This window comes from Cynoglossus semilaevis, chromosome 8 (genome assembly GCF_000523025.1).
Source record: "Cynoglossus semilaevis isolate Cse_v1.0 chromosome 8, Cse_v1.0, whole genome shotgun sequence".
Classification (NCBI taxonomy): Eukaryota; Metazoa; Chordata; class Actinopteri; order Pleuronectiformes; family Cynoglossidae; genus Cynoglossus; species Cynoglossus semilaevis.
In genome coordinates this window covers 17,737,898-17,753,525 of record NC_024314.1, presented here as the reverse complement: position 1 = coordinate 17,753,525, position 15,628 = coordinate 17,737,898, and the positions used below count along the sequence as shown (strand labels likewise).

The 15,628-nt window shown below is 42.6% G+C and overlaps 1 protein-coding gene across 6 annotated transcripts in view; it reads right to left on the bottom strand.

Annotated features, from left to right (window-relative positions):
• The window catches only part of syt1a (synaptotagmin Ia), a 124,173-nt gene that overhangs the window by 12,750 nt on the left and 95,795 nt on the right, over positions 1-15,628 (bottom strand). For 5 of the 6 annotated variants that reach the window (XM_008315374.3, XM_008315375.3, XM_017034379.2 and 2 more), the window contains 5 exons: positions 12,947-13,119; positions 9,890-10,015; positions 4,324-4,491; positions 3,176-3,343; positions 912-1,029 (listed from right to left, as the gene is read on the bottom strand). In XM_008315374.3, coding sequence (XP_008313596.1) covers positions 912-1,029; positions 3,176-3,343; positions 4,324-4,491; positions 9,890-10,015; positions 12,947-13,119 — 753 coding nt within the window. The remainder of the gene's footprint in view (positions 1-911; positions 1,030-3,175; positions 3,344-4,323; positions 4,492-9,889; positions 10,016-12,946; positions 13,120-15,628) is intronic. The other variant, XM_017034380.2, reaches the window with a different exon arrangement.

The window sequence follows — 15,628 nt, the reverse complement described above, 5'->3', positions numbered from 1 at the left end:
GACCAGCGTGTGCAGATACAGCGTAACATGTAAATCAGTACATTGTGTCAAACGTTCTTCCTTCACCTATAATTTTTCCTTCAAAGCGAACAGCTTCACTTTTTGAGTAAGAATGCTGATAATCTCACAATTCAAACGGACAAAGTGGAACGGCGTGCTGGTGGCTTTAACTCCCAGCAGGGGAAGAGTGGAACTGGTGGCTTTAACTCCCAGCAGGGGAAGCTGTGTTTCTCTCTCTCTCTCTCTCTCTCTCTTTCACTATCAAAAGCATGTCAGAGCTGGACTGGCCTTAGTTTAGAGCGAGCCGTGTTTGTACTGCAGGGTACTCAGGTGAATGTGGTGAAGGTGGTGGGAGTACGCAGTGGGAAAAGAGTGAGAGAAACAGAGAGAGGGGCTGTCAGGCAGAAAGTAAGTGGAGTCAAGTGGATGGTAATTGTAGCAGAAGGAGTTGGAAACAAAGAAGTGTTTCTGGAGGAAAATGTACAGAGGAGAAGAAAAGAACGGTGTGTTGGTCTGTGTACTTCAACAGGTCAGAAAATAACTATTAATAAATGGTGACTAAATGAACAAAATATTAAATTTGATACAATTTTCATGTACAGTTAAACAAAATCTGCTTCTCATGCATGATGCAATAACTGATATCTGTATGTCTTTATTCAAAGAATCCGGATCTGCAACTGAACTTTATGTAACCCAAAACAAAAACGGGCTAGCAGTAGTTGTGAGCAGGCTAAAAATAAACAGTTTCTGACTGTTGTAAAGAACTGAAAGCATGGTGAAGTTTGGCTGCACTCTGACAACATGTCAGCTATAACATGACAAAGACCACATTTTTGGTGATATTTCCAGAGTAATGTTCTGCTTTGAGCTACTTCAGCTCTGGTGAGCTCTACAGTTTTGTCCCATACCTGACAGGCCTCCTACGTCCATTTTCTTCAGGTTCTTAGCCTCCAGGATGACCACAGTCAGTTTCCCAGCGGTGGGGACGTACCTCAGAGAGAAGCAGATATCGCCCAGTTTTTCTTGCTGTTGGAGGGGGGTGGAGGGGATGGGGCAGTGGGCAGAGACAGAGCAGAGGTAAGAGGAGATGTGAGCAGATACCACTACACCCTGGGTTACTGCATGACATGTTGTCTTTGGGACTTTGTTCCCATCTGTCCATGCACCTGGTACTGCTAACATGTCTCAGCCCTCAGAGGTTACACTAGCCAGTGGTCATGTGACCTAAGAACACTAATGGCCTACGCGTGGAACTTATTTACAGAAGGTCAGTGAGAACAACATGACGTCCAGAAGTGATGCTTGGAACGTGAGCGTGTGTGTGTGATCAGATCCAACGGCCGGTCAACTGTAATTAGCTGTAGCCACCAGCTGTTCACTCATACAACATTAGTTAGAATTTTCTCTACTTAATCACCAATAGGGAAAATGAGCAAATGTTCCATTTGAGGAGGTGCTGGCTGTTACTGAGTGTGTGAACAACTCAGTCCGGAGGAGCCTCCACTCATTTTCATGTATTATTCACCACAATGACGGCTGGTTGCCATGACTAAATGGCTCCACGTCGATGCCGAGGGCTGACTTTTAATCAACACAAACACAAACTCCCCTGGAGGCCAGTGGAACAGCGGTGCCCGTCAAGAGCACTGGTCTGCCTTTTTCAACACTTTTTGAAGAACTGTATAAAAGTCAAGAGCCGATTTCTTTTTTTTTTCTTAAGGGTAAAGGCAGCTTATAAAACCTGCCTCTACATAATGGACCTCAACAGTGTGCAGGACTGTGATGCAGATGGAATATTAACAATGTGATTAACGCGGCTGCCTCACTGCTGAAAGTTTTTTTTTTTTTTTTTTTTTTAATAGCTTGATCTTGTAAATATGCAGATTGTTCTGCTCTGTTAGTCTCACACGGCTGTGAACCTCGTGGACTGTTGAACTCTAAAAACCCACACTGATTTTTTTTTTACTCATATTATACGTGTTGAAAACAAGGATTCTAAGTACACAGTCTAATGCCTGGAATTAAACAGCATTTCTCCAGTGTTGCTGTTTTACAGACTGCGGGCATAATCAAATCAAGCAACACTTGAGATAAGTGTTGCTCAGGGGCACACTGGCCACATTTACCTCATTAAATCTCACAGTTAAACAGTCGGTAGCAGTCGTAAATTTATATTTTTTATACATCCTCATGCTCAAAGTGTAGGTTCAGCTCTTTTATCAAAAATAATATGTAGGGAACATTCTTTTGGATTGTGAGTCATTCAACTTTGCAAAAGTTATTGTTTCTCGTACAGTCAACGGATGAGAGCTTCTGAGGTCTGCTTTTGGAACATTACGGTTTTCCAGTTAACATACAGTCAGTAGCCACAGAGAAAGGAAACTGAATAGGGTGAAGGAAAAGTATTATCACTCGGTGCTGATACAGCAAACCTGATAATTCACCTGAAACGGCAAAAGCAGTGAAAAGTATAAAAGAACAGGGGAGACGTGTGTCAGAATAGTACGGGATCCTTGAAGCATGTGGCACTTAATGTTTTTTTTTTCATATTTAATTCATTTGAGATCTGTATTATTTTTTTATTTTGTAGTTTGAATATTATAATATTTCAATATTAATGACAAATATTTGATGTTTCATTTCACATGTTTTTGTACTGAAACTGTACTGAACTGCAGTGAAAACACCAAGATACAGAGCAACCTGTGACTTTGTTGCTCTGTTCCAACCCTGATTTATCAGGTCATGCAGAGCAGCAATTCTCCTTGTTTTAATCTCCGCACTGTGTTGAGCTGCAACAGAACTGCTCCACCACTTCAGTCCTTCTGTAAAGTGTGGCTCAAAACATCAAGTAGAGCAACGCCCTTCAAATTCAACACCATTGTTATAATTAACCATTGAATCGCACCAACATTATTGAAAGAAAAAAGAAAGGTTCCCTTGGTAACGTGTGCGATATGGCACGACATTTAGCATGAAATCTCAATCTCATGAACTGCTCCCTGGAAAGTCACACTTGTGTTAATTGGAGGTGCCGACATCTGAGTGACATTTCCAGGGGAGACAGATTACATCGGCCACGTCATCATGGCTGTGCTTCAACCACTAAAAATGCTCTTAATAAAAATATGATTTTCTTCAATGACATTATCATGCTGTGTTTCCCACTCACCTCCTCCTTCTCAGCGCTCTGCAGATCCCTCCACTCCTCCGTTATGTGGCTGAAGTCGACCTTGTTCATGGGAACCTTGATGTCACCGATGGCGTCGTGTTTGGAGAAGCGATCGAAATCATAAACGGTCATCACCAAGGTTTTACCACCCAGCTCCACGTAGGGAACCTGAGGGAGAACAAAAAAACAAACAAACAAATCAAGTCAAGAAAGACAAATGTTCACTGCGTTAAATTTGTTTTTGTACAATAATGTCAGAGCAACGTAGAAGTGGTTGTTTAGTGACAGGACAAATTAACACGGTTCAACCTGCTGTGTTTTTCCCCAGTAAACATCTGTCAGTGATAATAGTGTAGAAAAGTAAAACAAACACTGCTGGTGGTAAAGTAGAGAAAATATCAACACACACATTTTCTTCTAAACTAAATTAGTTTTAGTTTTTGTCCTGTCCCAATTCATCCCAACATAAAATTTAAATTATATTGACGGCATCTTTTAAACTGTTCTGTATTCTTTCTCCACAAATTGAGGTTGACGAAGATTCAGTTTGCATACTGACAGCAGAGATTGTGTCTGATCTTCTCCTGCCTCCAGTTTGGGCAGAAATGTTATAAAAATGGAAGATTTTAAAGCCAAATAAAATAAAATAAAATAAAAAAGTAGAAACAGGCATCTGTGTTGCTGCCATGATCAAACTCACTCATCCTGTTAAACTGCTGCCTACACTCACCTCACTTTGTATAACTCACAGCAGTATTGTGATGGCTATCACATCACATTATGCTTAACTTCCACCAAACACCTGCGCTCGACTCATCACTTTAAAAACTTCGTGCTGTTGTTGAGCAACGCTCCTGCCTTCGTTGTGGCTGCAGCGAGGTGGAGGTGTAGACGTGCAGCTGCCTGAGTTCATCGAAAACACACCAAACCTCACTCTCTGCGTCTGTGTGTGTGTGTGTGTGTGAGAGAGTGAGACGTTCAGAGATAATTTGTCAGGAGCTTGTTAATGTGCCAGCTGGTTGCTGTCTCCACGCCATCTCAGCATTCACAGCTGCATGCAAATCAGAAAGTCAGTGGAACTAAACACTCCCACACTGAAATAATAATTAAAAAAAACTCTTCCAGAAGGTCAGGAGCCTGTGGTTTACCTTAAAGGTGAACTGCTCGTTGAAGACGGGGTTGAGGGTCTTCCTGTGGACCTTGGTCTCAAACTTCTTTTTCTTGTCTGGCAGCAGGTAAACCTTCACGTACGGGTCAGATGTCCCCCCCATGTCCATCGCAGGCAGCTCTGCAGCCTGGATGATCCCCACTATGAGCTGAAACAAACACACCAACACAATCACAACAACATACCGACAAAACGTTGTATCAAAGTCTGGCTCGAGGGCCTAACGTGGCACATAAGTTACACAAACATGAAATTAGATTATAAAGACTGTATGTATACGCATATACACACACACGATGAATTCAAATTCCACTTTCTATTAATGTGACTATAACATTTATGAAACTATGACCTTGAGTGTGTGACCTTGAGGTTAGTGTCATCTTTTCTCAATCAGTCCCTAATACCAGTGACTATGGGATGATTCATGATAACTTTCCTCTAAAGCGGTGCCAGGATTAGAAGGTTATGTCAGCCAACTCTGTCAGCACCTGACGAGATCTGAAAGGTCACCATGTGTCAGACTAAGAATGAGGGGGCTGGTTCAACTCGCACCAGGATGATAATTGATAACCACAGTGGGGGGCTGGAGAGGCTGATTGACCTGCCAGTCAGAGCCTGTGCTCAGAGCCCTCTGAGGAGGCTCGGCCAGTCAGTCAATCAGGTTTCTATCAGGTAGCCATCAAACGGCCAGCTGAAGACCACCGACGGCACCCGGTCAGTGGCACATGTTGACCTCAAGGAGAAGAGTAAACATGAGTCAAATGATCAAACAACTAAATTAAAACAGGTTCATTTACCACAGACAACAGTCATTCTTCTGAAGGCAAATTCAGAAAGTGAGTGTTCCATTTGAGCTGTAATTGACCAGGACCAGAGGGTGAGCCACTGTAACGCTGTGAAGCAGCACTCGGGGTTTCGAGTGCAGAGATTCTTCCTCACGTGCTGTCCTTCTGATTTCCACCCATCAAATCAGCACAGCCTGTGGCAGACACAGCATGTCGCGGCGTCTTTACTCAGAGAGGCACTGAGGCTTGAGGACAGACGGGAACAGGACACAGTGGGAAATGTCCATTTGGTTTCCTCATTGGACTAAGTGTCTTTTCTGTTTCACAAACTCTGAATAAATTTAAATATTCAAAGACTGTAGTCTCTGAGAAACAGTTACAGTTAAAGGAGCAACCTTTTAATTATAGAAATAAAGTTTCTGTGTCAACAAAGCAGTCTCTACCATGGATGATGAAAACATGGCTGTAGGTACAGAGAGGTGCCGCCTTATAATAGTCTTCTTCTGTAAGTCAGCCTTATAAAATAAAACACTCACACAAAATAATAAGCCAATAACTATTGCTAACATAAAAATGTTGTTGTTGTTTTTTTTTTGTAAACTTCATAGTTGCTGGGTTTTCTTACTAACTTCACCGTTGTTGTTTTTCACTAACTTCATAACTGTTGTTTTTGCTAACTTTAACAATTTTAATTTTCTGAACTTAACAGGCAGAACAATTAAATACTCTTCGCTAGGTGGCAGCAGATGGCGAGGAAAACTAAAAACAAAACAAAACCAGAGCTGTTTAAGATCTTTGTGTCTTTCTTCAATTCCTGCCAGTATATTAGTGTTGTATTCAACAAAACAGGAGTACATTTTTAGTAAATATAAAACAGAATGTTATTTTATTTCATTGCGACATGGCGTGAAAAGGCGAGCCGTACACTAACTCCATGAAACAGTATTCCGATGGATTTTCTCCTCTTTGGCAGCTTAACTCTACCAGCCCTGAGCCAGTGTTTCTTTGTCACGTACCGACACACACATACAGGCGTGTGCACACACACTTCCACAGAAGTCTTTAATCCTCCTCTCTGACTCATATTTACTGCAGCTCCTTTGTGTTTAACTTGAAAAAAAATGAACTGAAGGTGAAAAAAAAGAAATAATACGGCTGTTCTTATATTCATCGCGCTCTGATAATGAGTTTAAAATCCACATACACCAAGATGGGCCCGCTGTTGACCCGCGAGAAGAGCAATGAATATGGTAATGATGTTGAAAGTGGGGATGACATTCTAATTCTGCCCCTGCTGTGCTGAGAGGCTTCTCTCTGCTCCATTTGCTGTGTGTTTGTCAGACAGTCACGACGCACAGCCTCCCGAACTGATTTGGACGCATTACAAAAACTTAAGTCTCATTAGTTCACGAGCGCGCTGTCATAAACACCAGGAGGCTACAGTCAATTGTGTTGGTTAACAGACTGAAACAAAGACGGTTATTATTCTTTCTTTTCATCCTTGAATATTATATGAATCCACACGATTCTCTGATTTTCTCACTTCGGTCTTGGAAACACAACCCTGTCATTTATATCTTAGACTGTGATACTTTTTATGCAGATGATAGTTATGATTATAACCTTTTTGTGTGAAGAACTTTGATCTGCTGGTTTATCTTGACGTCCAAAGGACGCCTGAGAATGAGTTCTGTTTAGCAGCTCTGGATTTAAGAAATGGTAAACAATCTTTCTGATGTTTTTGTCCTGGATTGTTACCACTGTCTTACGTGTTTTATGGCAAGCCGTCACTAAGAAATCTTTCTGATGTTTTTGTCCTCCGTCTTACGTGTTTTATGGCAAGCCGTCAGAACAGAATCAGGCCGTAAGTCAAAGATCTCCTGTATTCTAAACATTTACAGCCCATTACAAACCATGTATCTATCTTTATTTTTTGGTAACTTTTTTTTTAGCTAGTTCTTACTAAACTCATAAACTTTGCGTTGTGACAGACTGATCTGAACTGTCCATGGTCTAACTCCACCCTCACCTGACGCCTGCTGGTTTTTCCCACCCACCTGAGGACCGTGACACTATGGTACCAGCTGGCTGGTAATTGTGATTCAGGCTTTTCAACATTGTGATGTTGATGTTCCCAAATCGTTTTAAATTTCACCACAGGTGCGTGGACACTGCTCTGTGATCTGTGGTTTGTCGTCTCGCTCTGTTATGTTTCCGAGTGTTTGCACCTGAATCGTCAAACATCACCGTCTCTCCGCAGCCTTTTGATGTTGTGATGTTTGTGAAGCTGCGTCCGACGGTGTTTTACCGATCCCGAAAATCCGACAATCACACACACTGCAGGCAGCTGTCAGCCTGGAGTGTGAGGGAGCCGTGATGGAGGACAGGGTTTGAACCATTTATCTGTCAGACTCCTCTTCATTACACAGCTAAGGTAGGTTTGGTTTGAGGTTTGGGTGTGAGTGTATGACATACATATAACCAATGAAAGGTTCTAATAATGACCAACAGAAGAGTTGAGTTAAGAGTTTCTTAACTGAACCACAGAAAAATGTTGATGTCATTGCTACAAAAATCCTAATAATTTATCAAGATCTAGTATAAATCTTGGCATCTCACAACACTACCAAATATATAAAAACATTTGGCATTGAATCAACAACCTTTCTAAAATGCACTGATTTTTTGTGAGAGCCTTCGGTCCTCATGTATATTCAGGTTATGAAATCTGGCCTTCCAAAGTCCTGCTTTGAAGCTTCCTGATGCCCATTTCCTCATTATATATTACACTTATTTATCAGCATTGCTTTTCTAAGTGAGTCTCAGAATCGGAGAATGGAAAGAACATTTTATGATGGCCAGCTCTAAAAGTAGGTCAGAGGAATTGTTTCTTGATTTTTCCACACTGCTCTGCTTGCCGCCAGCAGCAGCAGCAGCAGCCGCAGCAGCAGCAGCAGCCGCAGCAGCAGCAGCAGCCGCAGCAGCAGCAGCAGCCGCAGCAGCAGCAGCAGCCGCAGCAGCAGCAGCAGCCGCAGCAGCAGCAGCAGCCGCAGCAGCAGCAGCAGCCGCAGCAGCAGCAGCAGCCGCAGCAGCAGCAGCAGCCGCAGCAGCAGCAGCAGCCGCAGCAGCAGCAGCAGCCGCAGCAGCAGCAGCAGCCGCAGCAGCAGCAGCAGCCGCAGCAGCAGCAGCAGCCGCAGCAGCAGCAGCAGCCGCAGCAGCAGCAGCAGCCGCAGCAGCAGCAGCAGCCGCAGCAGCAGCAGCAGCCGCAGCAGCAGCAGCAGCCGCAGCAGCAGCAGCAGCCGCAGCAGCAGCAGCAGCCGCAGCAGCAGCAGCAGCCGCAGCAGCAGCAGCAGCCGCAGCAGCAGCAGCAGCCGCAGCAGCAGCAGCAGCCGCGTTGAAACCCGTCCGTCTCCCCTCAGGTCACTGTCATAAAGCGTAAAAACTGTCATCCGTTCATTAGAGCCCGGCTCCACTGTGGAGCCTAATATGAGTTTAATCATGAAGCTCATACAGAACCTGTCACCGCCTCCCACCACATGACAGATCAACTCAGCCAAAGGTAATAGTGTCCACATTCTATTCACGTTAATGAAAAGGCCCAGTGTTTTTAACAAAAGAATACTTTTCATTCACTAATGAAGTCTCCACCTTTTGAAATTCTGGTGGAACGTCAGATTCTCTTTTCATTCTTATATTTCTACAGTGGAGCACATTGATCTTTGAACACCACAGGTGTATTCTGAATGAACCTAATTCAATTTTATACATGGTCTATAAGCAAGAGAAAAAAGCTGATCTGATTGGTCATGAGCCTCTACATTGCAGATCTCTATATTTTTAAATAGGGGTAACGAAATGTCGCTCTGTCAGGGTTTGGTGCTGAATTTCAGCCTGTGATGTTGTCGAATCAGGAAAGGCGTTATTGAGTTCTCACTTATTTCTAGGTGTAATATAAAAGAACACAGGTGTCTAGTACAGACCTATTTTGATAGAAGGGATGAAGCTACTGTCTGACGGTGTGTTTGAGTCTGTGTGTAAAGCAGCACACCATGTTACCGTCTAATCTCCGCCTGTCACTTCTGTTTATAACGGTGAGTTAGCCGGCTCGGAGAGAGACAGCGCCGTGTTCACGCACCGCGTCCACTATCTGTCACAAAACATCTGGCGCCGGGGAGCTGATGCGCTTCCTCAATTTGCTTTTTAAAACTCAGTGGCAGGAAAAGAACCCGGCAGATGTGCATCTGCAGGAGCTGTTCTCAAAAGAGTGGGAATAAAGAAGCTAATTGTGGAGATGAAGTGAGTCCCTTTGCTGCACTCTCCTCCTTTACAAGGCTGAGTGGTTAATACACAAACTCCACACATTGGTATCCCTGAGAGATTGTTTCTGAGCTTCAGTGATTTGACTCTACAGCTGGAGCGCTGAAACTAAGGCAGAATATTGTGCAAAACCCGTGCTGGGTCTGAATATGTTAAACTGGTAAAGTTTTAGCATATTTTCAGTACAATATAGATGCTGGGTTTTAGCATATTTTCAGTACAATATAGGGTTTTCTCTCCTGACTTTGGGTTGTCTTTTATTCACTTCACTATTAGGTTTTTTCTAGTAATAATTTGAGTAACGTTTCACTTCTGTATTGGTCGTATAATTGTTAAAACACACAGACAGTTGTTAAAGCCTTTACTAAATGTCCATCGTTACTAAAGCTTCCAAAGATAAAAAGAAAAAGAAAAAGGGAAAATCAAACATCAGATTCTTACCGTATTCTCTGTGAAATTGTAATCCAGGGAGTACTGTAATTTGCCCAGTTTCTCGTCCTCCTTGGGCGTGGTCTCTTTCTCCGTTTCAGTCAGCCCTGTCTCCGCATCCTCCTCATCCTTCAAGGCCTGAAGGAGACACCCACCAAGAGTCAGTGTCGCCTGCTTGTCGCTGGCGCTAGCACCCAGCCAGCTGTTCCCCGCCCAGGTCCTGCCACTGGACCTACTCCTGTAAAAGCTGCCACTTTTTTATGGTGTGTAAGAGGTGGGGTACGAGGGTGGAGGGAAGCAAGCACTAAAACACCATAGCAGTAAACACCAGGACATGCTCTGTGATGCATTAAAGCCCTTTTCCCCTGGTGATGCTTTCTACGTATTGGTCTTTTGGGAGTTTCTGTCTAAAGAGAGGACGACCTAATGATGGCGCCAGAGATGAGAGCAATGGGCAGGCGAGAGAGGAAGGAGAGGGGAAAGGTCAGGAGAAGAGAGAGACAACAAAGAAATATGCTTCTGGAAAAGAAAACTGGATGTGGTTCAGATCAGGTCTGTGGCCAAGAGAGTTTCTGTTTTGGTAAGCCTGTCACTGAGGTGAAGGTAGCAGGTGGTGCCACTGGTGTTTTGGCAGGTGGAAGGTAGGAGAGGAGAGGTGAGAGAGGTGGAGACTGTTAGAAGTAAAACATGCGATTGAAGAGGCAAGGACTTGATTCGCAAGGTCAGTCATTCAGTGTCAAAAGTTGCTCTTCAGAACGTGTCTCTGTTGGGCATGCAGAGCATTCTCTTCGTCGTACAAACCAGTGCTCTTGTGTGATTTTCTCTTAAACCCCCATTCACAGGTCTGGTTACGGCTTTGGCATACAGTTGCATGGCTATCATTACCCTGAAGCCTTTGTGTTAATCTCTATGCTGATGGTAGCTAGAAGCATCATGCCAGCAGTGAGTGGGCAGGTGTTGGTAAAAGGGGTTGTAATGTAAATTTAGGGCCTGCTCTTATCACTTCATCAGAATCCCCATGTGAAAAGCAAAAGGCTGAACAACACTGATTGGCTCTAAAAGCTTGACTTTGTGCCACTTGGTCTCTGCCTTTGTATTGACATGTTTAATTTAGCTTCAATTTGGTTTTTCTAAGTAGGGCTGTCACTTAAAAAATATATATATATCAAAAGAAATAGACTTTGGAAAGGATTCAGAAACTGGTGCTTCACGTGTCTTTTTGGGTCATAATAGTGTTTATTCACATGTTCACCGTGCAGCCAAGAGGCATCAGAAGTTAGCTGTGCACCGTTAGTATTTTAGGTTCTGTTAAACTACCAGAGGGGATGAGGAGCACGTTTTAAAGTGTTAGTATTTTGGGTCCTGGAAAATCTTTGGACACATTTTTGCAAATTGGTAGCCACTTGCTAACAGCAAAAACATCTGAAAAACAAGCAAATTTAGACTTTAGATTTAAGGAATGGCTCTGTCTTGTTTTCATTAGTGAAGACCATCTGAGGTTGAGCTACAGTTAGTCTGCCCTCTGCTGGAGCATGCAGTAACTATTGTACTTCAGACACTGTACGTGGACAGGTTTTTCACAGTGGGAAACGCACTTTTTTAATCCACTTAAAAAAATGACAGCCCTAGTTTTTCCATATATGTTCAGAGGAAAGGACCTTAAATAAAAAAAGTGGATTTCAATTGACGTGTTTAAAGGACATTTTTTCCCGGGGAATCCATTACTCTGATTGACAAATGTAGAAGCACATACGGCTCTACTTTAAAAGCTTCCCTTTTATCAACCTTTTTTAAAAGCACATTAACTTCTGGAGCCACTTCGACTCTCTACGTTCACCCAAAGGTGCTTGAAAGGCAGGAGACTCCAGCTGTGCACTGAGATCAGAGTGGTTCAACCTCCTCGATGCACACCTACAGAAGTGTGTCTGTCAGACTGAGATGTATATATGTGCGTATGCAGGTTGTACACACATATATACAGCAGATATACATATACTGTATGCATAGTTACATATATTAGGTTCTATGGGATCAGTTGTCGTCAAGAGGCTAATGACAAAATAAAAAAAGTCAGAGCAGCAGGCTTTAGAAGATCCAACAGCAATTTAGGAACCTACCGCCAGTGACCATCCCGAACAGTCATCAGACACAACACAGATAAGGAGGACATAGAAGGAAGAAACACAAATTAAAACAACCACACACAGGAGTTAACACACCAGATTCTGGGCTCACCAGGAGAAATGACCGCTTAGCTAGCAGGTTTCTGACTACCAAGTTTAGCAGTGGCAAAGCATGTAAACATTTCAAACAAAAGCTAATCTATGATTTTGAACTGATGGACTTAAAAGCAATGGGAATTTTAAAGATCCCAAAGCATTTTTTTTAATGTCAAAATATTCATTCACATCAGAACCTAAGAAAGAATAGAAACATCATCACCGGGTCCTGACTATTCTGACACACCTGTGATAGCAGAGGTGTTACGGCAAATTAAACACAATTTTGTCATAATTCTCCCAAAGCTGAGATGAATTAAAAAATGCTAACTCTGTTCGTGGTGTCTGTGTTTCTCAGTACTTCTGTCTAGGCAGTTAGAAAACTGAGACCTAATTACATTTTCCCTCATTTGTTCATCCTCCTTGGTGTCATTTCTCTGGGTGGGTACCACCTCATTAGACAGCAAACCCTACTCACACTTTTCAACAAGTCAGCAGGTCCTCATAAGACAAAAAGAACAAAAACAGGCAGAAAAACAGAGACCATGACCCTGAGGTAATTTAAAACCACTGCCACTAAATATTTGTTCTTTGTCGAATATAAGCAGCAATTAAATAACATGTTTTTGTCAGGTTAAACAGTTAAAATGGAAAATCTCTGGAGGAGAATCACTACGGTGGTCTGAAGGGAAGTAGTCCGCACATTGAATTTGGAGTTATTTTCATTAAATTAACTCATTTTGAGACAAAGTTTAACTACTGTCATAACAAATGACTCTCTCATGTCTATGTCTTAGACAAAAGGACTAGGGCGTTAAATTTCGAAGCAACAAAAGTTCAAAGTCATCACCTCCGTTTTGGTCCCGTCCATGACGTCCTTCATGTTGATGGCGTTCTTGCCCTTGTCCTTGCCCTTCTTTTTGTTTTTCTTCTTGAATATCCACTTTTTGCAGATGCAGAAGCAGCATGCTAACACCAGGATGATGGCCACAAACGCAATGGAGACGATGGCCCATGACGGCACTGGTGGGAGGGGCGAGCAGAAGGAGGGTCAGTTGACAAAAGGAGAAGTTCTGACACTGTTGGAGTGTAAATAATAACACTACTGCATGGAATTATCTCAGCCCAGAGCTTCTAGAAGTGTGGGCAATGGAGACATGACAGGTGAGGCACAACAATCTTCAAGGTTCAAATGATGACGGCACAACTGTCCTCTCATTTTCTCTAATTTTCTTCTAATTTGATGTTATTGATTTTGATTTATTTTTAAATATTCAACAAATTTGAAATGCAATTTGTCAAGATTTTGGTTGGGGAATGACCAAAAAAACGCCGTTACTGTTCAAGGAAAAGCTGAAACATCACAGTTTGTTTGTTCAAAGTTTGAGAACCACTAGGTTAGCCTGACCTGAATCAGAGTAAAGTACTGTTCAAGGAAAAAACAGCTGAAACATCACAGTTTGTTTGTTCACTATTGTACATTATAATACTATGGTTTAGTAACAGTTCTCCTCACCATCAGCTTTGGATGATTGTGAATTCTGTTCTTGCCAAAAATATCCAAGACCCGTTTTTCTGACCTAAACCTTTTAGTGAAGGATTTCTGGTATTATGTTGAATTGAGGAACATTGTTCAACATCTTGTCCATACAAGTCCGGGTTATTGTGAATTACCCTGATGTGTGCTCATTTTAATCTGATTAGACTCTATCCAATAATCTAGCTGTGAAGCAGCTGGGACAGTTCTGAAAAATGCTGCGAGCAAACACTGCAGCCATCTGCACTCAACAGCAGCCGCACAGGCCGAATCTCAGTGACGGTTTGAAAAGCAGTCACTTGACACTTTCAGATAATGAAACAAGGATTCAGCTTTTTGTGAATCACACAGTGACAAAAACAGTGATTATATAAAGAAAAACAGGTGAGAAAAATGCAAATGTCTGAGCGGTCTAAGCCTGGACTCACGCCTCACAACTAACGATTGCTCCTGACCAGTAGCACACGACCCCACACAACACCTTGAGCAGAGAGTAGACGTTACAGATGTTGACATTTTCCATTTGCTATTTAAAATAAAAGAGGCTCAGACAGCCGACACCTACACGCGATCTGCTGCTGGTGGGGATTTTGCAGGGCTTATTGGAGAGGCATGAACAGAGGTGTGACTGTGATCAGGCGAGAGTGCAGCGAAAACAAATGGGTTCATGGGAGGTTTGATACGTATTGTTCACGTGCACTTAAACCTTCAGCAACTTTAAAAAGAGCGCAGCAACCTACGGTGTTAAGACGGAAAACTCCAAATGTTTCTGCTCGGATGAAAACAGCTTTTTTGGGAGGATTTATACGAGTAGTCATTTTCATGAAGAGCATCAAGAAATATTTAAAAATAATATTTAAAATAATAAAACACAAGGAAAGCATATAACCAGACACTGGTGTCATGTAGGTATGAAAAAAATGGACGACATTAAGTATCAGTTTATCAGCTGTTTCAGATGCAGACAATGTTGCAGGTTCCATTTCCGTGAACACTGTAAATTAGAAACAGCATTCCCGTTTCCGTCCCCACCATATGGACCACTGACGGCATCTGACTGGATAAATTGGACAGCCATGTCACCTACAGCCCAATCTCAGCTAACAGCCAGCTGCAAACAAACCCACCTTAACCAGAGCCAGCAGTCAGCGATTGGTCCCTGGTGGATTCATCCAGATACAGGAAAGCAAACACACAAACAACAATGACAGGATCTGCTCCAGGAGACGCAGGAGAATTCCACAGAGGCTGAAAATAATGAGAACTCGGGGCAGACTTTGCCCTTCAGCAGTCATAATCAATGCTCCTGCCTCTTTCCACATGTCTGAGGTGTTTGCCCAGGAGATGCGATAAATCCAACAAAGCAACAGACGACATAAACCCAGGTCAGACCTCAACCTGCTGAGGACTTTATCAGACGTTATCTGGAAAGATTTATCAAAACAGGAAAATATAATACACTTCATCATTCTGTTTTGTTTTTTCCACTTTCTTCTCCACCTTCAATCGAGGTTTCTCTCCCTAAAGTCTGGAGAAAGAAAAATCAATGCTCTGTTGACAAAATCAATAGACACTGTCTTCTGAGAGAGGAAGAAATTGGTAGTGAGGCTTTAAAATAACTTTAGCATTTACAGCAACAGTCCAACGGAGGTGACCCTGGGCGGGTGAGTCACACTCAACAGGAAGCTGTGGCTGCGATTTGGACATAGATAAAGGCTGAATTCTTAAAAGCATTTGATTAACAGATGTTGCTTGGTAACTGTGAAACCAGTGTAAAAATTAACAACACACACATTCACTCTGCCTCTCATCACAGTCTGTGTCTTTCACCCCTGGTTTAAACCATCTCAACATTAGCAGGTTAGCATTTAACCCTTAGGTGAGAGCTGCATTATTTACACCAACAATATTTCTATTGTGCATTACGACAGTTTTTAATGTCAGTACTGATCAACACCCCAACATTCACCATCATTATCATCATTAAAGACTAAA